Genomic DNA, 27,692 nt, shown 5'->3' with positions numbered 1-27,692 from the left:
ATGATATTCTACCATATGCCCAAGCCGCAGTAGAGCAGCGTGGTGTAATAACCTCTACTTAACATGAAAGCATACCTTTGCCCAACAATGGGATAGTTACGGGTGCGTATTATCGTCACTTACTATATAACAAACGTAGATAAAGCGTAATAACATATTTATTTATACAATAGTAAAATACGCTCGAGTCACAGTACTCTCTCTCTCTCTCTCTCTTACGATGACGTTGTTGAAACCAATAGCTAATTAAAAAAAAACGTACTTTGTAACAACAATTCACATTAGAGTAATCAATTCTACTTGCATTCTCAGAATGACATTACAGCTGGCCATACCTTGCACACGGGGAGACTAGCCTACCCACCCACTATACACGTGTTAACGCTGTAAATAATATTATTTTTACGTAAGCGACGGTCTAGAACTCTAGAAGATTGAATATCCAACTTTCAATTTGAATTAAAATTATGTCTGAAGTGAAATTTGCAATATATATATGCATAATAAATAAATAGGTTATAATTTCAATATCTGAAATATCTGAAAATAGTTTTGTATTGCACAGTCTGACAGATAACATAAATATAAGGCTGTAAATGTAATACATTAGGGTTTGTTAATAAAAGCTAGATAATATCCGGCACATTATCTTAACGATTGTCCGATATAACTCTCAAAACACTCACGAACAACTTAATGTACGTTGAACCTTTTCTTAAGTGCTTATTGGTACTTTGGGGCTGTATGAACTTTCAATTAAATCGGATGAACGATGCGTGAACGCATATAGACTACTCTAATAGGAGTAACAAGCAGGAGTACTACTCCTCTAAATAAACAACTTTTGACATTTCATTATAATAATATTAGTTAGATCCTAAATAATCAATGGTATCCATTACGAAATTGTGAAAAAAATAAAATGGATAAAAGTAAACAGTAAAGTGGAAATAGTGTTGTGTTATATATAAATGTATATTAATCAGAAACATAATATATAGCATAATATAGGAGAGTTACTATCATACCGCATGAATTGAATTTGTAAATCTAAGGTTTATATATCTTAAATAATGTCAATAGGCTCATGATCACTATAAAACAATGCTATATACATACTATAATTATTTTGTATTTATATAAGTTTAGAAGCAAGTATTATTTTATTACAAAGTGAATTTTTTTTTGAACGTGAAATTAAAAAAAAAAATTCAATAAAAGAAATATTTTATTTCTTATAAATATATTTGATTACATCTATTAATAATCCCGTTAATGAAAAGATCCCATTCTTTTCAAGATTTCGTAGGCTCTAGACAATCTCTTGATGACCGTCATTAAACCCCTATCTTTGGCGTGCACAGATAAATAGGAAACTACTTCATTGTTATTTATTAATTTTTCTAATAAGATAATATTCCTCATTATATTTTTCGATACTTTTCCAAGATGAATCAGGAGTCGAGCTGGCATGTAGTAAGCGTAGGAATTCGATCTGACGCTCTTGTCAACAGCTTCATTGCAGCCTAAGTAGGGTTCTATGGTACATAAGGATTTCATGAGATTTATTATCTGTGAAATAAATATATTTTTATTTTTAATATATTAATAAAAAAATCACAGTGCTTATATTTGCAATTTTTGCTTAAGGATGCCATGACTCAGAAAATTACAAAAGTACATATACGGTCAACCATATACCTATATGGTAACTGGTAGGGCTTTGTGCAAGTTCGTCTGGGTAGGTATCACCCATTCATCAGATATTCTAATGCAAAACAGCAGTAGTTGGTATTGTTGTGTTCCGGTTTGAAGGATGAGTGAGCCAGTGTAATTAAAGGCACAAGTACATAACATCTTAGTTTCGAAGGTTGGTGGCGCATTGCCGATGTAAGCGATGGTTAACATTTCTTATAATGCCAATTTCTATGGGCGTTGGTGACCACATCCTCGTCCGTCTTTCTATTCTATATAAAAAATATATTAGATATATATTAGATATTGGTTGCTAAATTAATGTGTTTGCTTGTTTTTAAAATTCATATTTTAATCAGTTTTATTTTTAAATACGGATGAAACGTAAGCTTGACATAACGTAGCCTAAATTTAACGGTTAATCCGAGGCATGAGGAATATTAGCATTAAACATAGAGAAGTATTACTAAAAGGGCACTAACACAGACTGTAGAAAATGCTTGAATGTTCGATAATCTGGCCTGAGTGGTACTTAAGACTTGTGAAGGTTAAGAACATTCGGTCCATATAAAAGCAAATTCTGAAACAAATTTTTTGGTCTACGTTGGAATAAATCATCTTACGTAGTATAAATGACATATTATTTTTTTGTTTTTCTTACAACGTTCAATTCATCAACTTACCGGTTTAATTTTTTCACTAGCATCTTCCAACAATTCATTGGTTATTTTAACTACGTAGGTGTAATTTTCTCTTCCGAATTTATTGTAATCTTCAACTATATTCACTGGCTCGTAATATCTAGGGTCAATTGTAAATGCTTGAACTAGTCCTCCGGCTACAGACGCGAGGCCACCGAAAGCAATGGCCTCATCCGCAATATATGATTTTGCGCCATGCGGTCTGGAAGTAAGTTTTTCTTTAAATTAAGTTGTGATGCCTTTATAAATATTGAGAGTGTGAAAGGTATTAAGGATGTACCATACTTAATTCCGTAAATACGCGGATAAATAGCTTTAAGATATCCCTTGCGTTTTGGGTTTCGTTGTCGTCCGTCGTGGTAACCGGACCACAACGAAACATTAAAAGTCATTATTATCTTATTATTACTAGTATGTACCAACCACTCAACAGATATTCTACCGAAAAAGCAGCAGTTCTTGGGATTATTGTGTTCCGGTTTGAAGGGTGAGAGAGCTAGTCTAATTACATGCACAAGGAACATAACATATTAGTTCTCAAGGTTGGTGGCGCATTGGCGATGTAAGGGATAGTTAAGATTTCTTACAATGCCAATGTTGGTGACCACTTACCATCAGGTGGCCCATACGCTCCTCCGCCTACCTACAATATAAAAAAAATGTATATAAAGCATGTGAAAATCTTTTGAGTGCTCAGCCTGTTTCGCATTTAAGTAGAAAGATATTAAAATACGTTCTGCTACTTACTAGAATTGTTAGAAATGATAAAAGAAAACTTTCTCCATAATTCAAACATACGTTTATTCATACGAAACATTTGAATCCAAAAAGAAACTTACCGCTGACTATTAAGAATACTTTAATATATGTATGTATTTGTGTTATCTGTATTTATTGTAGTATTAAATATTATTTTTATTATGATACTTTGACAAGAAGTATTAGAACTTTTGCTTTAATTGGAGTTATACAATTACTCCGTTAAAACGTCCTTGTAAAATATTGACTCTCTGAGTTATTTTAAATTAATAACAGCCTGTGAATGTACCACTGCTGGGCTAAGGCCTCCTCTCTCTTTTTGAGGAGAAGGTTTGGAGCTTATCCACCACATTGCTCCAATGTGGGTTGGTGGAATACACATGTGGCAGAATTTTAGTGAAATTAGACACATGCAGGTTTCTTGACGATGTTTTCCTTCACCGTCAAGCACGAGATGAATTATAACCACAAATTAAGCACATGAAAATTCAGTGGTGCTTGCCCAGGTTTGAACCCACGATCATCGGTTAAGATTCACGCGTTCTTATCACTGAGCCATCTCGGCGTTAATATAATATTGCTAATAGCTGGAAATTTAAGAAGAAATGGAAAGACAATTCAAACGACGTTTGACCTCGTAAATTAACAGAAACTTAAAAAATATCTTGGTGGATTGATTTTATGAAGAAAAAAGATCTCTTTGAAGATTCTACATATAAGGTACCTTATAGAATGAATAAATAATTATTTAAGTAAGCTTTCAGCTTATTATATTACTATATTATTTATCTATATTACATAGACGGTCGTGAAATGTCAGAAAGTGATATGCGACATTAGTCATAATAATTTTAACATTTCAAGAATATACGTATCAAAATATTATATCACCATAAATCGGTTGTCAACGTTTCATGGGTGTAATGAAATATTCTTTCAAAATTGCACTACTGTGACGAATTCCGATTTTTCTTACATAATAGCTTAACCGACATGTATATGTATTAGTAGCCGCTGTTTATGTAACTTATGTATGTAAAATTTTGTTCCGTAATCGGATTTATTGTCAAACCTTTCCTAAAGTGTTCCCAGCGAGGAACGTTTGTTGATTTAGGAAGGTTTCGGCAACGTTGTAGCTTCCACTATCAACATGGCATAATTGAAATAAGTTTTTTTAATCAAATTAAAAATTAAAAAAGTGCAACGGTAATAATATCAAGTTTATATTTAAATTTTAGGGTATGATTTGTCACCAAAAGCGTCTGTGATAATTTATTTGCATTTGAAAATTTCTATTGATTTTCTCTTATTAAATAAGCATTGTGTACCGGTTGTGTTCATTTCGACTGTCAAATTATTTCTGCCAGAAAGAGAAGAATCAGTGTTCACATACATTTCAATAGAATTTTATTAGTAAATGCGTAAAATGTAGCAAGTGACGCTTACGGCTATAAAAATCGGTATTATAGAAGATTAGGTATTTTGTATACCAATTAAACAGTTTCGAACGCACTGCAAATATCCTTATGAACTCTTCATTGAGGGAAATATATTTATCAAATTATAATGAGATGCAGACACTGGGCTCATATTCCCCCGAACTTCAACTGCCTTAAACTTCTACTATAGTTATAAAATGCAGTAAACTACTCTAAATTCCAAAAGAGTATATTAACTACGAGATAAATTTGAAATACGTAGTGTCTGTGCCTCAGCGAACTTCATTACCTAAATATATTTTACAAGGAAAGCTAAGACTTAACTTTTCTGTTATCTCGAGTTTGTGTTTTTAATAACAACCAACCTATACCAATTGTCTACGGCTTTACATGTAAGTGTTGCTTTTGGGATGATTAATTGAACAAAGATGTCTCCTTCTTTTGAATGACTTATTAATGATGGCAGAAAGAGAGAAATTAATGTCATTAAACACTAGCACTAAAGAACTTTTTTAATTAAGGTCGTTATTGTGTAAATTGTAATAATATAAAATAATGAACACATTGTTTTCAGGGAAATGTATTTATGTTATAGAGTAATAAACTTGTATATTATCTTTTTAAATTTATATAGTACATACGTATGTAACGATAAGTAAACCTCCATTTTACGAGTCCACTATCCTGTTAAGGAGAAGGGATGAGCCCATTTATCACGTTGCTTCGATGCGTTTTGACGGTTTTCTGATACTAGTTACAACCCGCTATTATTTTTATAAGATACTTTTAACACGAATTAAACAAACAACTCAATTTTTAACGTAACGTTAACACATTTTGCTTACTTACAAATGATTCTGTATATATTTCTTCGCTTGCGCAAACGATTGATTAGCTTCTAAATATCGCGGGACATTATGGGAATATACGAAGGTGTCCGACTTCGAACTGCCTGCGTTTACCGCGCCAGCGAACAGTATCACGAAGATAAGTATCAGCATGGCTTATATCTGAAATTATTTTAATAAATTACTTTCCAGGGTTGTGTATACATTACACGACGTTGTGATTTTCCTGACTGATTCATGTCATAACTGCGCAGAAGACATCATAGTACTCACGTGTGTGGGCAAACACAACATAGTAATTTCTGTGCAGTTAGATAGTCCCCATTATATATTAAATGCTATCATATGATATTTATGCTTTTTTTGTTCCATGTTACGTGCGCCTTTGAACAAATGGAATTCATTCAATTTTAAGCAAACATGTCGATATTAATGTAATAAATACGAAAGTAACTCTATCTGTTCTTTCACGAATGTATGAAGCAAGGTTGAACCTAAAGGAAGTAAGCTACTTTTTTATATTTAGCACTGGACACCCCCCTCTATGTATATATATATATATATATATATAAAATAAACTATACCTACTTTCCCCCTTTTAGCAGGTTTTTCTATCTACTTTGATAATTGAATACTTACTCCGATTCTTTGAATGGTTTTCAGGTACAGTAATATTTATTGCTAATTACTTGAATTACACAGTGTAGTATTATTTAACCTTAAATATAATATATGTCAGGCTTATATACCTTTTTTATTTATAGAAATTTCCCATTGTTATTGTTCATGATTGGCTACGATCGTTATTATTATTAATGAATTGGTAGATATAAAGTTATTACTTCAAAATCGAGTCAGTTTAAATGAAGTATAATTTCCGTTAGCCACCAATACGCTATGTATTACAGCTTGCTTAACAAATAATTTTCCACTAAGGAATGCTTTGTTGAGTTTTAGTGTCATCGTCATAAAGTATACGGCACATTTGTGACGCTTTGTAAAACGTACAACACGGCGTAAAAGGTCATCAACATCAACATTTCAGAACTACACGACCATGTATCAATTTATTTATTGCTCAAGAACAGTATATTTTTACATAAGTATTTTTTTTTAATTTATATAGTTGACTTAAGAAATTAACAAAATAAAGATGAACGGCTCTCATCGTTAGGCTATTTCAATAATTTGTGTTAAAAAAATCAGGCTTCTCGGTAAACGCTTATAATGTTAAGAACTGTTTATGTTTTTGAAATCACCATAATTGTAAGAAAAGTTATTGTTATATATTTTTTGTAAATATATTTATATATTTGTCTATTTCACAAAGAAAAAATAGTTTGATGTTGTGATTTTGAGTTTTTTAAGTTGAATATCTCGAGCTGTATAAAAAACTCATCTTATTTATTACTATACTATATATTGACGGTTCTATGCCAGAAATCTTTAAGTTCACAACAAATACAACTAAAATCGAACGAATGATATAAAAACGCATCTGGGGCAGACGCTTATTAACTTTAATTTACAAGAAATATTTATTTATATAATATACATATATGACATGATATAGAAAACACAATAGTATTAGTAATTATATCAAATTATATAAGGTAACGTAATTAGACTGTGAAACATTCGATTATGATAATAAAATAATCGGCTTTAAGCATGGAATTAAATGATTATGCCTTACAATGCATTTTACTTTTATTTAATTTGATTTTAATTCAAGGATATAAAATAATTAGTTAAGGAATAATTAGCAAATGTATCAGCTCCTAAATGCTCAATAGCTAGACGGCCTCTTCGTGCAATTCAGACCTGAACTGAACATTTGAACCGCTAACTTGGACATCTTTTGAATCGTTAACTTTATATTAAATGCTTTTTAACCTTTTCGCACTAAAAGGTGAAAATTTATATTACGGAGGAACATAATTGCAATTCTGATGAAAGCGAATGTTACGGAGTTATACACAGTAAGCTGCTTTACAGCGACGGATTACTGTTCTGTCTCTGGATTAGTTTCCTTTATTAAGCTTTCTAGCACTTATCGTACTAGTTTTGTGAGAAATGAGTAAAGTTGTTAGCCTGGAATTGAATCTGTTGAGAACGTTGATGCAATCCTTTCTTACACTTTGTGCTATATAAATTAGCATACCATTTGTATGTATTGAATATATCAAAGGAATTTATTAGAAATAAATCACGGCACATTAATTTCAGCTTTATATATTTTTAGTTTACTGCACATCATGTAAATAACAGATAACAATAGAGTAACACAAAGAAATATGTACAAGGAAAAAATTGGCGAGCAAAGGCGGTGTATAACGATCTTCCCACAGACAGCCTTTGATGAAATAAGTTGGGGAAAAAAAAGGATAAAAAACTATTGTTTTTTTCAGCCGCACATTGCGCAAGCCCATATGGGGTGACCACTCTTTCATCGGTTTTTAAAATATTAATATTTCGTATTGTTGTGTCATGGTTTGAACGGCGTGAGTGTGTCAGTAATGTTACCCTTTTAAGTCTCCACGGTACATTACCAATTTCGGGCAGTGGTGACCACTTTTTATTATATCTCATTTCTCTAGTTTATCACCGCAAAAACCTGAAATAAACCTTAACATATGAAATTAAACTAAGCTCCACGCTATTGTGAAAATTATATTTTGACATAAGATATAACATTGAAGATAAATAACGTAAAAGTTCAAAGAACATACTATACTAGTTAACCATCCCGACTTCGGACAAGTAAAATTAATACAAAGTTACACATGCCATTTTCTCCCCCTTAAAATTGAAATTTCATTTCATTTTCGGTACGAATGCTTTCGTTGTGTTCCAAATTTCAGCTTTCTAGGCTCAGTAGTTTTGGCGGTGCGTTAATATTCAATCTGGATAAAAGATTTTTTTAGTATAAATTTTATTTATAGAGTAAATTTAGTAACTGGCTAGCACTTTTTCAATTAAACAAAGGTCTTTCAACTATAAGAAAATTATAAAATAAAATGTTTTTAATGGTGGATATTGGAAGTCGAATATATTTTAGTTATGCTTATTGCAACACTGGCTTTTGCAGCTTTTAAATCATTAAAAAATGAGTATTAGTATTACGAATAAAATAAAATACAATTAATACTTTATACATTTATGGCAAATCACATTTTTTTATATATCTAAGACTCGCTTAATCTTCTATATTATATTTCGCTCAATTCTATGTAAACAATTCGCACTAATATTGAGAAGGAAATAAATTTATCGGTTTTTGCATCATGCATTTGGTATCATTATTGATTTGAATGATTACGTTGATTGCTGATTAGTTATCCCATATCACAACTGATAGTAAGAAAAATGTAACTATAATAATAATACAAAACATGAACAAAAATTGTGCTTTGTCCCAAATAAGTGTATCATTCAGATGCCAAGTTGAGTGTGGAAACCCAACGCTCATTTACAATCGTACCCAATGAGGCTGTGACGGGCCATGAACTAAGTAGTAAATAGTGTCAACTTCATGCCTACGTAATAGTTACTTTACTATTATATCGTATCGTAATCGTAACAGCCTGTGAATGTCCCACTGTTGGGCTAAGGCCTCTTCTCCCTTTTTTGAGGAGAAGGTTTGAAGCTTATTCCCCACGTTCCTCCAATGCGGGTTGGTGGAATACATATGTTGCTGAATTTTATTGAAATTAGACACATGCAGGTTTCCTCACGATGTTTTCCTTCACCGTAAAGCACGAGATTAATTATAAACACAAATTAAGCACATGAAAATTCAGTGGCGCTTGCCCGGGTTTGAACCCACGATCATCGGTTAAGATTCACGTGTTCTAACTACTAAGCCATCTCGTCGTCGCTTAATTTTTTTTTTGTTTTTAAAGTTTCCTTTTATTGTTTTTAAAGTTTTCTGTATTTTTTTATATAATCAATGAAAGGGAGTATTGATTGATATATCATGCTTTACCCTAAAAGGTCCTTACTTTATTTAATAAAATTGATGTGAAATTAATACAAATGGCTGCCATCTTCTTGATTAAACAAAACATTTCTAAAAAATAAAATAATATCTGTTGACAAGATTAAATATAATTTTACGGCAAACAAAATGTACATAAAATATATGACATGAAAGTAGAATATATCTCAATTATAATAAAACACGGGCTTGGATTATGAAATACGGTAAACGCAATAAAATATAATTATTGCTTCATATAATATTTATTCCAAAACATTTTTTTTTAAATATCTAAGCATTGTTCAAGAATCTTCTATATGTCAGTTGGGTCATATCGTTATTGACTTTTCTTATTAATTTTAGGAGTTCACCGAATTGCTTACTTTCGATATTATGTATTAGGTATGGGATATCATTATCGTTTTCAATGATCGAGTTGATCGTTGACTGGTTATCCCTTATCACAACTGATAGTTTGCCAAGTGATAAGAGGAGATCCGCGGGTAGTTGGTAGGTGAAAGGTGATTCTTTTACCCTTCTGTCGACTTCTGCGTTACACTCTTTAATGCTCGCTGATCCACATACGGTGTTTATGAGATTGACTATCTGCAAACATTTAATACAATTTCTATTAAATTACAGCCCTATTTATTAACTTTGTAATGATATATAAATTATGTATTGTTTAATATGATATATAATGTAAAGCCTCCTTTGTGAATTTACGTACTATATTGTTGGCTTCATATTTAAATAGATGAATAAAAGTTGCTTAGAGGCCGTCTAGTTAAATATTGATTTCGCTCTTTCTGTCATTGTTTATTTGACATTCGAATGAATAAGACAGCAAATTTTAACTAATCACTCGTTTAAAAACCTTTAGTATTTATTAATATCTACTTAAATAGAAATCATATTAAAATCAACTTCATTCACGTATACTATACAGAAATTCTTGTAATTATGTAGTAACATTATAAATTTTATAAGATATATTAAATGTAAAGCTATAATCGGTCTAAATGTGGATTCTATCGAGATAAAAACGCGAAAAAAATAAAATGACATGCCAAAAAATCCTTATCTACAATACAAGGTTAAATAATGCTTGGGTATACATATGTATATCTTATGTTTATCTTACCAGAGCAACTTTATGATTTGCTTCATTGAGAAGACTCTGCGCTTTATCGGAAACGCGACCATAAGCTTGCCAAACTAATGGAACGAATTCATCAACAATTTCTAAAGGAGTTTTTGAGTGTATATCCTTATCTTGTAATAAAACGAGCCCACCAGTAACTCCTGTTAGCATGGCGAAGGAAAGGTGTATTCGGTCTTCCGCCTTATGTATGTCCATTTTACGGACTGGTCTGTGAAAATGGTAATATTATAAAAATATTGATTGGACCGTAATAAAAGAAAGCGGGAATTTAAAAACACGGATTATTAAATATTATTTCTTCAAGTTTATTTAGCTTAAATAATTATCTCTGTGAGAAGAACATATAGCACTGGCCCTAGTTCTTTACCAGGCTAGAATGAGATTGCCTCACGGCTTACCTTGGTCCTCCAATATGGAATCTCCATTAGAACATTGACATAAGATCACGTCTTTTTATCAATATTCCAGCCGTTCTGCGGTTCTATGGCTAAATTTTTTTCCCTTAACTTCTTCATGTTTCTACGCTACAGCTACTTTCACTCTATCCAAAGATGGATCAGCACTGGATGGATCCAACAATAAGTAATCAGAAATATTAATTACTTACAGTTTTTCGGAAACGTATGTCTTGCTGGCAACGAAGGCCTCATATGATTGGACATACGGAGGAGCATCTCCCATAACTGCTCCACTGCATCCCAGGACCAAAATCATATAGTAGCCAACCATGATTCCTCCTAAGGGATTGAGTGATGTTTAACATACTTTAAAAGTCTGTTCTTGTCTCAATTTAATTTTTTCAAGTAATTTTGGCTTTAACGTTAAGTTATTCAGTTCATCAAATTAAATCTACGACGTAACATTACGGATAAAGTAAAACATAATGTATGGTTTTGTTTTTGATATAAACATTAAAAATTATTTATATAATTTTCCAAAAATACATAAACAAATATTTAAAAAAATTAAATCTTACCGTATTCAGGTTAGCCACCTGAAATCTGATTTATTATATTAACTTGAAATGTCAAGTATTTATATAAATATAATTAGATACGACAATTTGTTTCAAATTAAACAGATGTTGTCAACATAAGTAACTTTAAATTTAGAACATAAAATTGTAAATATAAAATATAATGATAATAAAATAAAAGTTTAATTGCGATAACCAAAGGCCAACTCATAAGCAGAACCCTAAACATCGATTCCCAATTTTCTAACATAAAAAACTGTGAACTGTCATTCAATGTTTCACGCTGATATCTTTTCACCTTCTTGTGGGGTGTTATAAAAAAAGAAAAATAAACCGACTGCCTTTTACTCATAAATAAAAGGCAAAAACCGATTTACATATTTTAAATATTAAAAAATGGCGAAATTTTATATAAACTTACATGCCCAATTTTCCCCCTTAGGTAATGTATTTTCACAGCACCGTAATAACTGTCTTTTACTCAGAAGCAGAAGTTTAAACATTGATTCTTTATATCTAACTTTTAAAAATGACGAAATTGTAAAAGTTGATTCAAAATTTCATCCTCTAAATAATCCTCTAAAAAGTGTTGAATTTTCATAAACTCCTTAACATCTATAACAGAAATACCGATTATCATACAAGCTTTCATCCTCCATTTAACCTCCTTAGGAGATGAATTTTGAAAAATAATTTCTTAGTGCTCATCTACGTTCCGTAAGAGCAAAATGTTATCCTGCTAGACTCTATGGCTTAAGGATGTGCGTTCTATCTTAGTCATTCATTTAAAAAAATATCTTATTTTGGAGCAGCGTGTTAGAATTTATACAAGGGAAGAGAAAGCCTCTGTCCACTTGAGGGATATCAAGTCTAAAATAGTGTAGATGATATTTAAAAAAAAATTGTATTTTTTTCATAAAAACTAAGTAAAATGTTTTTCGCCTCAGACGCAACGTTACTTATCAGATTATATTTACTTTCGGTAAATATTTTTTTAATGATGGAACTAATGAAGCTACGTAATTTTCATTTGACGATTTTTTTTTGCGTAAAATTATGTTGTTTGTTTCGTGGACACTTCTTACATATATAGCCAATGACGTATTGCTGAGATCATTTCTATGTATTTCATAATTTCACATTAATTATATACCTAATTATAGTTATGTTATGATTAGACTAAGTCTATAATTCTGTTAATAAGTATGAAACTGAAACTGAAGCCGAGATGGCCCAGTGGTAAGAACGTGTGAATCTTAACCGATGATCGTGGATTCAAGCCCGGGCAAGCACCACTGATTTTCATGTGCTTAATTTGTGATTATAATTCATCTCGTGCTTTACGATAAAGGAAAACATCGTGAGGAAACCTGCATGTGTCTAATTTCACTAAAATTCTGCCACATGTGTATTCCACCAACCCGCATTGGAGCAACGTGGGGAATAAGCTCCAAACCTTCTCCTCAAAAAGGGAGAGGACTAGTACATCGTAATAAATGTTCAAGAGCGCTTTTTGAATCCGTTAAAATTACAATATAATTTAAATGAATGTAACTAATATATGACAAAATAGCTTCTGTAATAGCAATCAGCTCAGCATGCATAATAGAAATATTACTATTTATTTTAAGTTTCAGAGAACTTTTATTCTTTGGATCAAAAAACGCTACTCCAATTTCATTTTTATCTTTTGACCCATCAGTAAACAAATAATAATAATTAGGATATAATCTTTGAATTGCTGTATTACAAACTGCTTTAAGGTTATGTAGGTGATATGTTCTTTTTGACTTGTTAATTATATCTAATTTAGGTTTTATAGCTTTTGAAAAATCCACGTTGCCAATCCATGTATCAAAACTAAATATATCTAATTCTTTACTACATTGAATGGGGCTAGAATTAAGAAGATTATGGACCTGAATTAATAACGGCTTTTTCTTTTTATTCCAGTATGGTTTGTGACTTAGCGTTTTAAGTTTATCAATTAATCGAATGATTTCATTATTTTTAAATGACTTGCACTTTAGCCAAAATTTTCCTCCTAGATAGTATCTTCGAAAGGTTTAAGATAGAGTTCCGATTCCATAACTTAAAAACTAAACTTTAAACTTAAGTCGCAAACCTTGGTTTATTGGTGCCAATATGAGTAGGTCTGAAATTGTAACAGCCTTGCGGCTTCGCTCCGGGCACATTCCACTGAATAGTTTTGCCTTCTTAATTGGTAAGGTGGTGTCATCTGCTTGTGCAGAATGCCATAAGAATGAGGATGTGTACCATATATTAGCAGAATGTGTCCGAAATGAAGCAGAAAGAAATATTTTATTAATAAGATTTAATATTAATTTATTAGATATAGGAGCTTTTAACAGCATTAGTATGCTGTTAAAAGCTCCTATAATCTCCTATAACCTCAAACTAGTCTATCCTGTCTCGGATCAGGCTAGAATGTTATATAAAGTAGTACAAGTAGGCTTAAGACATAGAATTATTTAATTTTTGTTATTTATAGGTTGATTTTGTAAACTGATTTATTATGTTTAGTTATTCCTATAGAGGTGGCACGATCACTCGGTGACCAAACCCCTCTTAAATAAAGATTTAAAAAAAAGGGAGAGGAGGCCTTTAGCCCAGCAGTGGGACATTCACATGCTGTTACGGTACAAAACTTTAAAAGTGGTTGCCAGTATATGTCCCACAGCTGGAAAATTATTCCTAACGGTGTATTCCTTTACCACTGAGCACAAGATGAATTAGACATTAATTAATGACTTTAAAACTCAATGCACTAGAAACTAGGCTAGGTTATTTGATCGAGATTTAGTCAGTGGGTCGTCTTAATTTTCAAAGAACTCTTGATTGAAAATATAAAATTCATTCAAGTAGTCAAGTGGAAAAGTGCTGGGTGCGTATTATAAATACTGATATATTCATAGAGAACTGCTTTGTAGCGTATAAAAAAAGCTATTAGTAAATCGCATGGAATATTTAAATCTATTGATTGTTTATATGTACTTCTATTTCGATTAAAATAAGATTGTTGAGTTCCGGTTTAGAGAGTAAGTTTTTTCAGTTATCTGTCGATGTGTCAAAATGCTGACACGCTCATTTTGTGGTATTTTTTCCTCTCTATTGTGTAATATTAACAAAACTATGTGTTGTTAGAAATATAATAGGAACTCGACTTGAAGATCATTAGCCATAGCTATAGACTGGTAGGAAGAGAATGAAGTTAGAGAAAGGGTATCGGTTCATTTTAAAGGTTTTAAAAGGGTTCACAGACGTGTCATTATTATATTGATAATCTATACAAATATTAAAAAGGCCAAAGTAACTCTGTCTGTTATGATTTCAAGGGTGAACCACTGAAGCGATTTTGGTAAAATTTAGTATGAAGCAAACTTGAGCCCGGAGGACGGAGATAAGCTGTTATTTTATCTAGTAACCACTCTTCTAAGTATTGAAGCCGCACGCGAACACAATTTGAATGTAACGTTAATAAATGACAAGGAATAATACAAATTATAATTTATAGTAATTGCATTAAAAGTGCGCTTTTGTCAATAGTGTCTATCAGACTTCCTTGCTTCGCCAACTAATGTTAGTAAAGTTATGTTTCCGTTGGGAGAGTGAGTGAGCCATTGTAACTACAGGCAAGAAACATAACATTAATTTGGGAAACATTAAAAAGGATTGTTAATATTAAAAAATACCGATTTAAAAAAATATATAATAAAAAAACCCTGTCGAAACTGTATACCACTTCCATTTTCTCTGTTCTTAGGTGACGGCTTAACGCAGACGAAGCAATTTGTACCGCGCGACACATTGACAAGCCCCGGAAATCAGTTCGCGAGCGACGGTTTGTAGTCTGGCAAATACTCGATAGATGGCGATAGTTGTATAGTTAGTATAAATGTGAGTAAGGCGTTATAATATGAACGAATCGTACCCAAAATGTATTTAACAATTCATCTAACCAGCAAACTGCCTTTTAAGCAAAATGTGCAACTATCAAAACATCTACGTACCAGAACGTCCAATGAGCTAATCTTTAATTATCATCATAATTATGGTTACAATATCTGGCAGATATCAGCTGCCCGAGCACTGATAACTTTCGAAGTAATAATGCTCTGGAAAGTTGGCATAATTAATTAAACACATAAGGAGGACGGCAGCCGGGAAGGCCTCACGCTGCCGTACGCACTAGGAGGAGTCAGGGGGGCGAGATTACCTTCGCCCCTTGGAGAGCTTCGCCGAGCCACGAGCGGAGCACAGGACGGAGCCCCACGGATCCGTTATATCAACAGGATCCCGCAGTCTCTCTGATCCATGCCGAGGACGGCCATCGCAGTGTTTTAGTATTGAACCTTTTGAAGGTTTCCAATGTGTGAAAAAACCGTAATTTAACACATATATAAAATCAAAGCCACATTGCTATTATTCGTACATACTCTAAGAAAAGAAGCATTTCGCAAGACCATGAGTATAAGATTTGTTTGCTGACAATACAAGAAGAAGAATCGATTTACTTTTCAATATCAAGTATAAATTCTCATTTTACTTTATTGCCAGGAGAGCTGGTTCATTTTTTGCCTTGCAGATCGGAATTGCGATTCAAAAGGGAAATGTTGTTAGCATGTTGCCACCATTCAACACGGTTATGTACAGTACGGTTATATACAGTAGCTATTTATTATTGTTATTTGTATATATTTGCGGCATTTGTGTATTAATAAATTATAAGTAATAAAAAACGGTCAAAGATAACTGAAAAAGCTAAAGGGGAAAAATATCATTTAAAGAAGTTATAAAAATCCTGATACAGAATTCGTAATCATATCTAAAAATGAAACCTTTTTGGTTTGTTTTAGAAATGATTTGACTAATTGAATTTTTAAAATTTAAAAATTCAACTCGGCAAATAAGTGTCTGAAGTTTTATTATGTACCTTTCATACTTACATGTAAAACACAGAAAACTTTCAGTCGTTTTCTTTAAACAAAGTTTTATCTTGTGAACTAGTTGTATTCGTGAAACCTTCAACTTTTATAATAGAATATTTAAAATGTAAGCACTCAATGTTTAAATAACTTAAAGCATTATTTTATGAATAAGTTAAACATTTTTCGTATAATTATGTAAATATGTATATAAATAAATAAAACTTTGTATACTTCTTGGCAACATTCCACTCAGTCATGATTTGTACAATAACAATATATTCAAGACTTTATTCTTGTATGTATTAAATGATTATGTTTAAAAATAACATTTTGTGTTACAAATAGTTTTTATTAAAAAAATAATGATAATTGAAGAGAAGAATTCAAAAGATGTATTTTATATTAATTGGTAAGATGAGTTACTTAGTTACCAATAATATATCTTTTTATATAATAGGAAGGCGGAAGAGCATATGTACCACCTGATGGTAAGTGATCACCAACGCCCATAGACATTGGCATTGTAAGAAATGTTAATTATCGCTTACATCACCAATGCGCCACCAACCTTGGGAACTAAGATGTTATGTCCCTTGTGCCTGTAATTACACTGGCTCACTCACCCTTCAAACCAGAACATAACAATACCAAGTACTGCTGTTTTGCGGTAGAATATCTGATGAGTGGGTGGTACCTACCATGACGAGCTTGCACAAAGCTCTACCACCACTAATATGTGAAGTATATAAGTTATTTTTTTTTTGTATATTAGTTTCGTACCTTGAAGTAATAGTGCAAAACATTTCTAAAACATATATAATATAACCCCATCTTGTTGTCTCTACTTATGGCCCCACTTGTTCAATTTTTGCCTAGAATATATCTTAATTGCGTAACTATGCAGTCATTTCAATTTTGATTTGTATATGCATCTTTAAGTTGTCATGATAAATAACTCTTAACTATAAATAGCCAGATTAAAATAACTTCCAAGATCAAATATAAGTGATTCACTCTATTGACTTTGTCCGCAATTTATACAGGACTTTGTAGCAATCCCCTGACGGCCATTATCTTAATGTTTTTGTATCCTACCGTCAATATATACATAAATATATTCGGATATAAATGTTTATAATATATCTCAAGTGATATATACTTGAATTCTATTACTGTAGCATATATTATTATGTATACATTAGCTGCTCGTCCCGACTTCTTACGGCTGAAATTGGTTCGTCAGTTGGTGTTTTTGTTAAAATAAATATGCAAATTCGCGATCGTATTGTAATTGAAAAAGTAATTAAAGGCTTGTTCCATTTAATAATTTGCTTAAATTTATATGAGATAAAATATAAAATTGCGATATATAGAGATCAATTTTCATTTCCGTTTTAATAATACAAGTTTCGTTTGTCTTTGGTTTCATGATAGATTGCTTGCCTTCGATATTCACTTGTTCAACAAAGTTATAATAATTTTCGGAATTGAATGATTTTGCCAATAAATGTAGGATTCCATTCTGGGAAAAGAACTGGTGTTCATATTTTTTAAGTTTTTATCATCAGCATATTATATACTTTATTATTATAGGTTTTGTGCTGGCCATAGGCTTCTACTATGGTGCTCGCTAAGCTCTGTGAATCAATCGTTTTCCAGTTAACTTCTTCCGATTGTCAGACTGAACTGACTGTCAGAATTTGAACCCGTAATCTTGGTTTGGTCGGATCATGTTTTCTAATCATAATAATTCACTGGACCATCTCGACTTTTACAGTATCGTAAAACTTCAAACGTTTTTCAATATGCAATATCTATTTGCAATATCTATTACTCTGAAATTGAATAATCTCTTTTAAACTGAAAATTTAAAATATATCATTCCTTGCTCCACTCAATGCTGACCGTAATTTGTTCATAGTGACGTCCCACCGGACGAACGGAACGAACGACGTTTTATTGAAAGAGTATTTATCTACGATGATTGAATTTCGTGATTTTTTTAATAAATAAAACATAGATTTCGTTCATAAAATAAATACTATTTTTTTTACTATCGAAGGATCCATTTAGAAACGCAGTATATAGTTTAAGGTCCACACACATACAACGATATAGGAAGCGGCTTCGAAGAGTGGCGTTTAATTGTATAAAATTAATACATATGTAATTTTAGCAATAAAATAGAGTAACATTGTATACTATACTGATATTTTTGCTAGTTCTTATTGGTAGAAATTTCCTGAACCGTTGGTAGCTATTATAACCCTATATTTAATTATTTTATGACCCAGTAGAAATAATTTGTTTGTAGGATTTTGTGCAAGCCTGGATACCTACCTGGTACCTACCACTCATCTTATAATCTACCGCCAAACTGCAACTTAGTATTGTTGTATTCCAGTTTGAAGGGTGATCACTTACACTTACTCAGTGAGCCAGTATAACTACGGAGACAAGGGTCATAACATATCGTCATACCAGTTCAGAAGATTGGTGCATTGACGATGAACGGGATGGTCAATGTGTTTTGTAGTGCTAATGTCTATGGACGGTGGTGATCACTTACGACCAGGTGTCTCATTCGCCAGTCTGCCTACTTATTACTTAAATGCTCAATCTCATGCTCAGAAATTAAGCAAAATATTGTATATGTGTATCTACACTTACTGGAGTAGCCTAATAAAAAGCAAACCTTCTTTTACGAAGGGTTGGAGTTTACGGATTTTACTTTTATTTACTTGATCGCTATTCACTATTCCAATTTCACTTGCGTTGTTTTACGAGGGATTTTCGATCAGTTTCAGGAACTACGGTTCGAACCGTAGTGGAATGGGTGCGTCGAATTACGTTACTGTTGAGGATCCTTCGATAAATAATATTAAAAATAAAACTATTTTTTTATGTTCATAATAATAATATAAGTACTATTTACTTTCTAATTAATTAATAATTCTAATTTATTTATTCGAATTCGAGTAGTATTAAATCACTAGGATGTCTTTATTTTTAAAAACATATAGAGTAATGAGGTTCTATAAAATTTCAAATACCACATTGAATATGCGCCTATAACGGCTTTACTTATAAAAGTTGCTGTGCGACTATTTACTTAAATAGTTACGCTCCTTCTGTTATTATTTATTTTACATTCGAAAGAAGAATAAACAGAGGCTGAATTCTACTAATTTATAAGGATTACGATAGGTTTCCGATTCATTTCCGATCCAACTTTGAATCATCTGTATTTAATCGAATCGGAACCGAACCGATATGATGTTAACATATACCGCTGTGTCAAAACCAAACTAATTCTTAACTCTTATAGTTGATTATTAAATTAAAGAAATATGAAAACGGAAAAACGGCAACGATCACGCTTCGATTCGACTGCGATAAAGTGACAATTTGTTAGTAGAATTGGACCTCTGCATTGTTTACCTAATCACCGGCTTAACAACGTTTATAAGTACATAAGTGCTTAATAAAACCTCATTACCTATTGTTAAGCCGAACCAATTCTAACAGTAAATTTTTTCATTCACAATTTAACCTAACCTAAAATACATTTAAAAATTATATGTACATACATATTTATATAGATTAGATTTAATACAAATTTCTAAATGAAGTTATTAGTTATTTTGTTGTGAAAGCAATGTTTCTGTTTGCTAATAAACTGCTGTAAATCATAAAAACAAATAACGACCAGTTTGTTTGTATATTTTTGATAGTAAATTGATTTGTTCGTAGCGTAGTTATGAAATCAGCGTTACATTAGATTAAAAAATTAATGGATAAATAATTAAACATTTTTCAAACCAGGCCAGTAAAATGTTATGGTTAACACCATCACAGTCAGTAACATTCTTGAATCCGGAAGTTGACAGTTCTTCCCTTACTCGTAAAAGCCTTTGTTCTGTATCAGAACTCTTTGTGATCATGTCAATTTGTCGACCTATCAGATTACAAGGTTGTAGTTTTTAGCTTCTCTTTTTATAGAAAGTAATTAGTAACAGATAAACATGAAGTATTTGCTTTAAAAAGATTTTAAATAATCTTTGTGTAAGAATCGCTAGCAAACCTAGTAAATAAAAATAATAATAGCAATAACAATAGTAAAGGAATACTTAGTGTTTACCAAGACACTTGTGCACTGTAATATTTCCCGCGAAGTTGGCTAGTCTCCCTTGGGAATATGGCTGCCGTGACGACAGATCAGGTACTTCAATATACGAATATGCAGATCTCAATACCAAAATGATCTTACGTGCACAGAAAAACGTGTGATATGGAAAATACAAAGGACTTTTTCGTTTTTCAAAAGTCATATTATACTTTATTCAAGTACGGTCTCACAAGCACTTTCGAATTGTCATTTTATAATTTTAATATAAAGGTACCCACCGGTGCGGAATGTCTATTCTACTGAGAAGAACCGGCAAGAAACTCATTAGATACACTTTTTAAATTTCAAAAAACACAAGTACGTGTAATATATATATTAAACAATTATATTTTTTAGGTATCCTGTATCCATCAGCGATACTTTACTAAATTCATACTCTTCTAATATTTGTATAATCCTTTACAGTATAATAAGCTTTACTTATTAAAATTTGTAAGTACACATTGATGAGATTGGTGGCTGTTTTGCCAAAATCGGTAAAGAAGAAATCCAATGCGTCACTTTCCATGTGTAAAACAAAATTGTTTCTAAAAACAAATGCACTAACGAGGTTGCAATAAATCGTTTCCTTTTAAACGTACTAAATTCTATTTCTTCAACCGTAAAAAGAACTTTTGGAATTGGCCAAATTTATTCCATCGGTACCGAAGTTTTCTAACTTTGTTGAACACTTTTTTATTACGGCTTCGCGTAAGAAATACTGAGAGGCAGATGTTATTTGTTTTTTATTCATTGGTAGTACCTAAATGATAAAAACAAATAGTCTATAAATGTCCCACTGCTGGCCTTTTCCTTTTGAGGTAAAGGTTTGGAGCTCATTCCACCACGCTGCTCCAAAGCAGGTACACATGTGGCAGAATTTCAGTGACATTAAACAGATGCAGGTTTCCTCACGGTGTTTTCCTTCACCGCTGAGTGCGAGACGATTTTTATTAAATAAAATATATAAATAAAATTGATTAATGATATGCTGGGTTTATATAACTACTAGTATCATATGAATATTATAAAATACGCGTAATTTTTTTGTAACGTAACGTTTTTATTTTAAATATGTCAAAATTATTTTCATTTCAAAACCTACTATCATTTGATTCAAGATGTAGTATCTTTGACGGTATCTTTGACGGTTAATGACAAACGTCATTTCTCTGTTTTCGTTTAATTATTTTAAAATAAGAGCACCGAGAACTTGAACTAATCGTAAAACTGTTTCATTTAGTAACGTTTTAATTTTACAAGAGTAACATTTTCAATTGCTTGCATTTTAATAGTTTTTAATTGAACGATGATAGTCAAAGTCTTGCCACCTGACCCCGCGGTGACCTGATTCGTGCTTCGTTTACTTTATCTGTCACAACTATGCCGATTGACTCGACTGAATTGATTTTTTTTTTTACTTTTAAAAAATTTAAGTTACAGTCGTGCGATTCTTTAAGAACTCTTTTCATTCTTCATTAATCACCCGTGAAATGTTGACAACCAACTTATGGTTATGATGATTTTGATACACTTCTAAAGCATGTAGTTTTCTTACTAGAATGAAGTAATAATTGTCGCCACAAGGTGTCGCTAGTGGTGTTCCTAATGTTGGTAATGTTCGTATATAATCATATAAATTGTGTTTATTCTCGCGTCGCGTTTCTAAAAAAATCGCGTATCACACGTCTGTCTACTTTAAGGCACTTTGCTTTATGGATGATCAGTGGCGGCTTCTACGTTTTTGTCAAAGAAACATTGGAAACTCTTGAGTTGTCAATAAGCGTCGGTGACAAAAGATTCTGTTTTTTAGTTCAAGATGCCAACAAAAAATAGTAGTAGTTGTGTAATTGTTAATTACTTTCTGATTAATTGCGAGATTTGCAAACACAACTCTCCTATTAACTTTATTTCTGTGGAAACCTTACATCCTACAAGCATAAAATTTCAGCACTCCGCTTAGCCTTTATGGAATATACCAATATCATATTAAGAGCGGTATGTGATATTATTACTACATTATTTTATGGAAATAAGAATAGTTGAAATATCAAAATAACAATTGTTGGCAGTTTAAAATTATTTTGAGAATAAGTTGTGAAATGTTTACGACAACTAGTTTTAGATTAGCGGAGTTTTCCGCCCGAGGTTTCGCCCGCGTGTGAGGAGTGTGTTCTTTTGTGTTCCCCTGACAAAGTGCATGTAAAATATACATGATCATTGTGTGGTTGTGTAGTTAAGACGTGAAAGTGTAACAAGCAAACGAATTCACAATCTCGTTTATTTTTTTATAAGGATTGAATATTAATTTGTTTAAGAGTTTTGTTCTTTTATAATTAATTGTTCTTTTATGTTTTATCTAGAAGGGTTCTAGTTAAGCATAAGACTTATGTTAGGAGTATGATAAGTGGCGATATAAATTTTGATAATGATATATCTGTTCGTGTTATGAATAATGATTGTAATTCTCATTTTTATGTAAATGTATTTTGAAAAACCAAATCGCAAAATCGGTAAACTTATAAATCAAATCGTCTTTAAAGCCGTTTTATAATTGAATACACTGAAGATCTAATGTAAAATATCTACATTTTTTAAACGATTTATAACAAAACATTGAGCTGATACATTATTTATAATAAAAATATACTTACCTCAAATACAATAACTGTTAAAAAACACAATTGATTTGTTTATTTTTTAATAAGATCCATTATGTTTATTTACTATTATACATATGAACAAATAAATACTTTACTATGTAATTATTTATTTTATATATATATATATATATATATAAATAAAATTATTATAATATATAAATAATAATATATAAATAAAATTGATTAATGATATGCTGGGTTTATATAACTACTAGTATCATATGAATATTATAAAATACGCGTAATTTAATTATATATATATTGCAGTACGATTCCTCTTTATTCGTTATTTATTTTTATTAAGATTATCCAATTTATTCGTATTATATAAATATCTCTAAGCTCTAACTCACGTTATGATCCAAACGCAGCACGCCGTCGTAACTGAGACGGGGTGGGGTTCAACGACCTCTACTCCGCGCCCCTCGCCGAATGAATTTCAGCCTCAAATAAAACTGCAGATTTATTTGCTTAGATTATGTTAACGGCTGTTTTCTTAACAACTATTTGTATACATATTTATTACGGATTTTTTTGAATAAAGATGTACAATTAAAAAAAAAAAACATTTCTTTGCGAATTATATTGTATATATTTGACGGTACAAGTCCTTCTACAATGTGAGATCGCTTGCAAAGACGTCTAATGACATTTATGTTTGTCTCTTTTTAACAATAACGTTTTTATGTTTTGAAGATATTCTCGTTCTCATTCCAATTTAAAAAATAGGTTCTATGTAAATAATTTGAACAGAAACACGACTAGAATTGGATGTTGTTTTTTTTTAAAATATACAGCAAAGAGAATTACTCTTAATCTAAAGTTATTAACTTTATCTACTAGATTTTTTTACCAGTAATAACTGTTACAATGCTAAAATAATAAAATTAATTTGTCAAATAAAATAATACGTACATTAGGGAATTTCTTTCCGGTTCTTCCCGGTAGAATGTAAATTCCAAATTCAATTTTACATCAATATTTTTGGTGTCAATTTTCTTTTAAGTTTTGATACTAAAGTGAACTGTAACGGCTTTAAGCTTAAAAGTCTTGTTACATTTCTAGAATGTGGTTCTATTTCGAGCGCTCTGCAATTCTGGAGGTAATTGGGCGTGACAGCGGCGAATAGACGCACTATGTAGTCAGCTGATTGTATCGCCTTACGTTTTCAGTTTACTAACTATATTTAATGTCTTAAGTGCAAACAATTGTTTATTAGTTGAATGAGTATATGTAAAAAATTCGACTAGTTAGGTAATATTGTATTATTCGAAATTGAAGTATTTATTTAAACATTTGTAATAATATATTGAGCTGATACATTTGTACTAAAAAAAAGATTTATTTTGGAGACACGATTGATTGTTTTTTTTTTTTTTTAAATAACTTCCATTCCATTTTCTTATTTTATTATATAATCAAATAAATACTTTACTAATATGTAATATTAGTTATTGTATATATATATTAGATACCGTCACAAATGTTTCCTCCGTGGGTGGAGTAGGAACAGATCCTGAATTAAAAGTATGTAAATATATTGTCGCATCCAAGTACGCTAGTCCCACCAATTATAATCATCCTGCTTTCAACTACGTATGACGTCGATTTAATAATAATTATTTAATTAAAAAAGCTATCCCATTTCAGTAGTCAAAGAGCTTATTTATATATTTTCAGGAAACATCTAATTAGGATAATTCCTGGAAGATCTGGGGCAATTTTCTCATCGCCTTGAATAGATAAAACCAGGTAATATTTGAGTCTCACTTAGGATGCAAGCCTTTATATTTATTCGAACGATCTTAATTTAAATATTATAAGAAACCAGTAATAACTCTTTTTTCTTTATAAAATTGTACCTCTGAGAGCTCTTTATATTAATACGTAAATAAAGTGGTTTTTTTTTAATTTTTTTAACAGTATTTGAAGACATTAGTTATTAGTTAATATGCAGTATACTATATGATGATCAGTAAGAGTTTACATTGAATACGCAGTATAAAACAACAGTACTTGGTATTGTTGTGTTCCGGTTTGAAGGTTGAGTGAGTCAGTAATTACAGGGACATAACATCTTAGTTCTCAAGTTTGTGGCGCATTGGCTATGTAAGTGATGGTTAACATTTCTTACAATGCCAATGTCTATGGGCGTTGGTGACCACTTACCATTAGGTGGCCCATATGCTCGTCAGCCTTCAATAAAAAAACGCAGTAACTATTTTAAATTGACAAAGCCAGTGTTTTTTCAGTAAAAGAATTCGTGTGATGAGACGGTCGAGGAGAGAATTCAGCAGAGAATTACGGTTTTTTTTTTTATCGAACTAACAAATTTCTTCATATGTGTTTTCCGTGAATTTAATATTTCTTTCTTTTATTGTATTGGTCGAGTTTATTTTTAATGTGTAATAAAAATATGCAGAATATTTTTAATTTCAAGCAGTTTCACTATTGATATTTTAGAATGAATAAGACACTAATTTTGATATCACTTAATGTGTATTTTATCGATTTATTTTATTATATATTATAAAATTTTGTATATATAATCTTTAATCTTCAAATTTTGAGTGCAACGTTTCTTTTGTAAATAGATTTAGCTTCTGCAAAACGTGGCACCTAATTAATTTTGAAACAAAAGAATCATCGCAGAACGTGGCTATTTATGCTTTCATCAATCATCTTAGCATTGATCGGAGCTAACATAAACATCCATAGAAAATCGATGATGCTTATAATTTGACCCAATTTTCGAGAAATGAATCAATGAAATATAAATATACCACGTGCCTGGAAATAAAATTATGAAAACTTCTGTTCGATGTCAAAGTCTAAGTTCAGAAACTTGATACCATGATTTAAGGATTCTGTAATAGTTGGTTGCTTCAGTTGGTTGAGTAGCTTGTAAGGCTGATCCTAGTTTTGGTGCAATCCCGAGACAGGCAAACAACAAATAGGTATTGGGTTTTTTTGACAAAAAATCTCAATCCGGAAGTCACCTGACGCATGCTCGAATTTGAACCCGCACTCTTCGTTTAACATTTAAATGTATTAGATAATGGGCTATAGGTATCGGTTTTTATTAAATTTTTGATTTCTATTAAATTGATTTCTATTTAATGACTCTTCATGAGATCCGTTTGTGTTCGGAGAAAATTAATATTTTCATATTTGTAGACTATTTCTTTGTACTTTATAATTAACTAGTTTTCGCCCACGGCATCAAAATCGATTTAGTGGTTTAGGCTTGAAAGCGTAACAGACAGGCAGAGTCACTTTCGCATTTATTTAATAAAGACCTTCTTTGACCTGTCGCTATATAATTATCTAAGTGTAAAATGAACAATTAATTGTAAACACTTACATAACTGGCTTTGGAGGTCGGAAAACTTTACTAGCATTCTTGCTACAAGATTGACTATATTATACGAGTCTATTCATTTATATTGCATTGTAATATGTAAAAAAATTAATATGGAAAAAAATATTTTTAGTTAAGTTCACTCATTGAAAATAAATTCTAGATGCATACTTTAGATAATCATTCGGATTCTACATAGTATATTTATCTGCTTTCCCGTCTGCACATAACGGCCACCTGTGGGTTATTTTCACCTTTACTGATAGAGATGAGTCTTGACGATAAGAAATATCCTTAAAACACAGCACATACAAGTTTTCAGTGACATAAGCTGTAGAATGACCAATAAGTGGGTGGTATCTCAACTAGTTAGTCTTGAAAACCGCCTCAGAAGCTGAAGTTAATAAAACCAATGTTAATGAGTAAGGGTCTATAAATTGTAGACGCAGTCAATCTAATTATAGATATATAATACGTTATAGACAGTATAATTAATGACAGATTTTGAGAAATTTAATTATTTATACAAATTTTTGTTTTGCTTAAAAAGATGATAAAATGATTGAAGTGAAGCATATTTTAAAAATATTCTTATATCATTATATTGTTAGCAATTATCTGTGGACAATAACACTGGCAGCATACACAATGTAACTGTCACAGGCTTTTTTATCATTCTTTTGGGCGGGTAATTGTTATCTGTCAGTGTAAGATTTCGATATAATATGTTAATGATTGTTATCGCTTAATTAGCTAATTTGACTTGTTCCTTTCGTGTCTTGACAAAATGTCGCTAAATTCGTAATTTTGTGATTAATTACACTTCTGTCCTAAAAATTTATAATCAATGCTTGGAGCAGGAAATTTAAGATATTGGCAAGAGAATATTCAAAGAATGCTTATTAAATAGTAATGGTAAAGTATTTACTGGTATTACTTTACTTTTATTATCGAAATGAAATAAAACATTACAAGTGCAGTTCTTA

At 31.3% G+C, this 27,692-nt stretch overlaps 2 protein-coding genes across 2 annotated transcripts; both read right to left on the bottom strand.

The window, feature by feature from the left end:
* Positions 1 to 1,210: 1,210 nt before the first annotated feature.
* On the bottom strand, positions 1,211 to 6,149 carry LOC126777705 (uncharacterized). Its single transcript, XM_050500861.1, has 4 exons — positions 6,082 to 6,149; positions 5,444 to 5,604; positions 2,379 to 2,598; positions 1,211 to 1,572 (listed from the first exon to the last, which is right to left on the bottom strand). Exons 2-4 carry the CDS (start codon positions 5,593 to 5,595, stop codon positions 1,273 to 1,275), a joined length of 672 nt encoding a protein of 223 aa, XP_050356818.1. The 5' UTR covers positions 5,596 to 5,604; positions 6,082 to 6,149; the 3' UTR covers positions 1,211 to 1,272.
* A 3,405-nt stretch (positions 6,150 to 9,554) lies between these two features.
* LOC126777716 (uncharacterized) lies at positions 9,555 to 11,600 on the bottom strand. The gene is made up of 4 exons (XM_050500873.1): positions 11,566 to 11,600; positions 11,197 to 11,326; positions 10,569 to 10,797; positions 9,555 to 10,030 (listed from the first exon to the last, which is right to left on the bottom strand). The coding sequence occupies exons 2-4, from the start codon at positions 11,316 to 11,318 to the stop codon at positions 9,716 to 9,718; spliced, it is 666 nt and encodes a 221-aa protein (XP_050356830.1). The 5' UTR covers positions 11,319 to 11,326; positions 11,566 to 11,600; the 3' UTR covers positions 9,555 to 9,715.
* Between the last annotated feature and the right edge of the window lie 16,092 nt (positions 11,601 to 27,692).

This window comes from Nymphalis io, chromosome 2 (genome assembly GCF_905147045.1).
Source record: "Nymphalis io chromosome 2, ilAglIoxx1.1, whole genome shotgun sequence".
Lineage (NCBI taxonomy): Eukaryota > Metazoa > Arthropoda > Insecta > Lepidoptera > Nymphalidae > Nymphalis > Nymphalis io.
Note: the sequence above shows the minus strand (reverse complement) of the source record. Positions and strands in the feature narration are given on the sequence as shown.

Excerpts from the sequence above, each read along its gene's own strand:
- LOC126777716 (XM_050500873.1), bottom strand. The coding sequence starts at position 11,318 with ATGGTTGGCTACTATATGATTTTGGTCCTGGGATGCAGTGGAGCAGTT. Across the intron at positions 10,798-11,196 it reads ACATACGTTTCCGAAAAACT|ACCAGTCCGTAAAATGGACA; the intron begins GTAAGTAATTAA and ends CCATTTTCACAG. Across the intron at positions 10,031-10,568 it reads CAAATCATAAAGTTGCTCTG|ATAGTCAATCTCATAAACAC; the intron begins GTAAGATAAACA and ends AAATGTTTGCAG.
- LOC126777705 (XM_050500861.1), bottom strand. The coding sequence starts at position 5,595 with ATGCTGATACTTATCTTCGTGATACTGTTCGCTGGCGCGGTAAACGCA. Across the intron at positions 2,599-5,443 it reads AAATATATACAGAATCATTT|ACCGCATGGCGCAAAATCAT; the intron begins GTAAGTAAGCAA and ends ACTTACTTCCAG. Across the intron at positions 1,573-2,378 it reads CTAGTGAAAAAATTAAACCG|ATAATAAATCTCATGAAATC; the intron begins GTAAGTTGATGA and ends TTTATTTCACAG.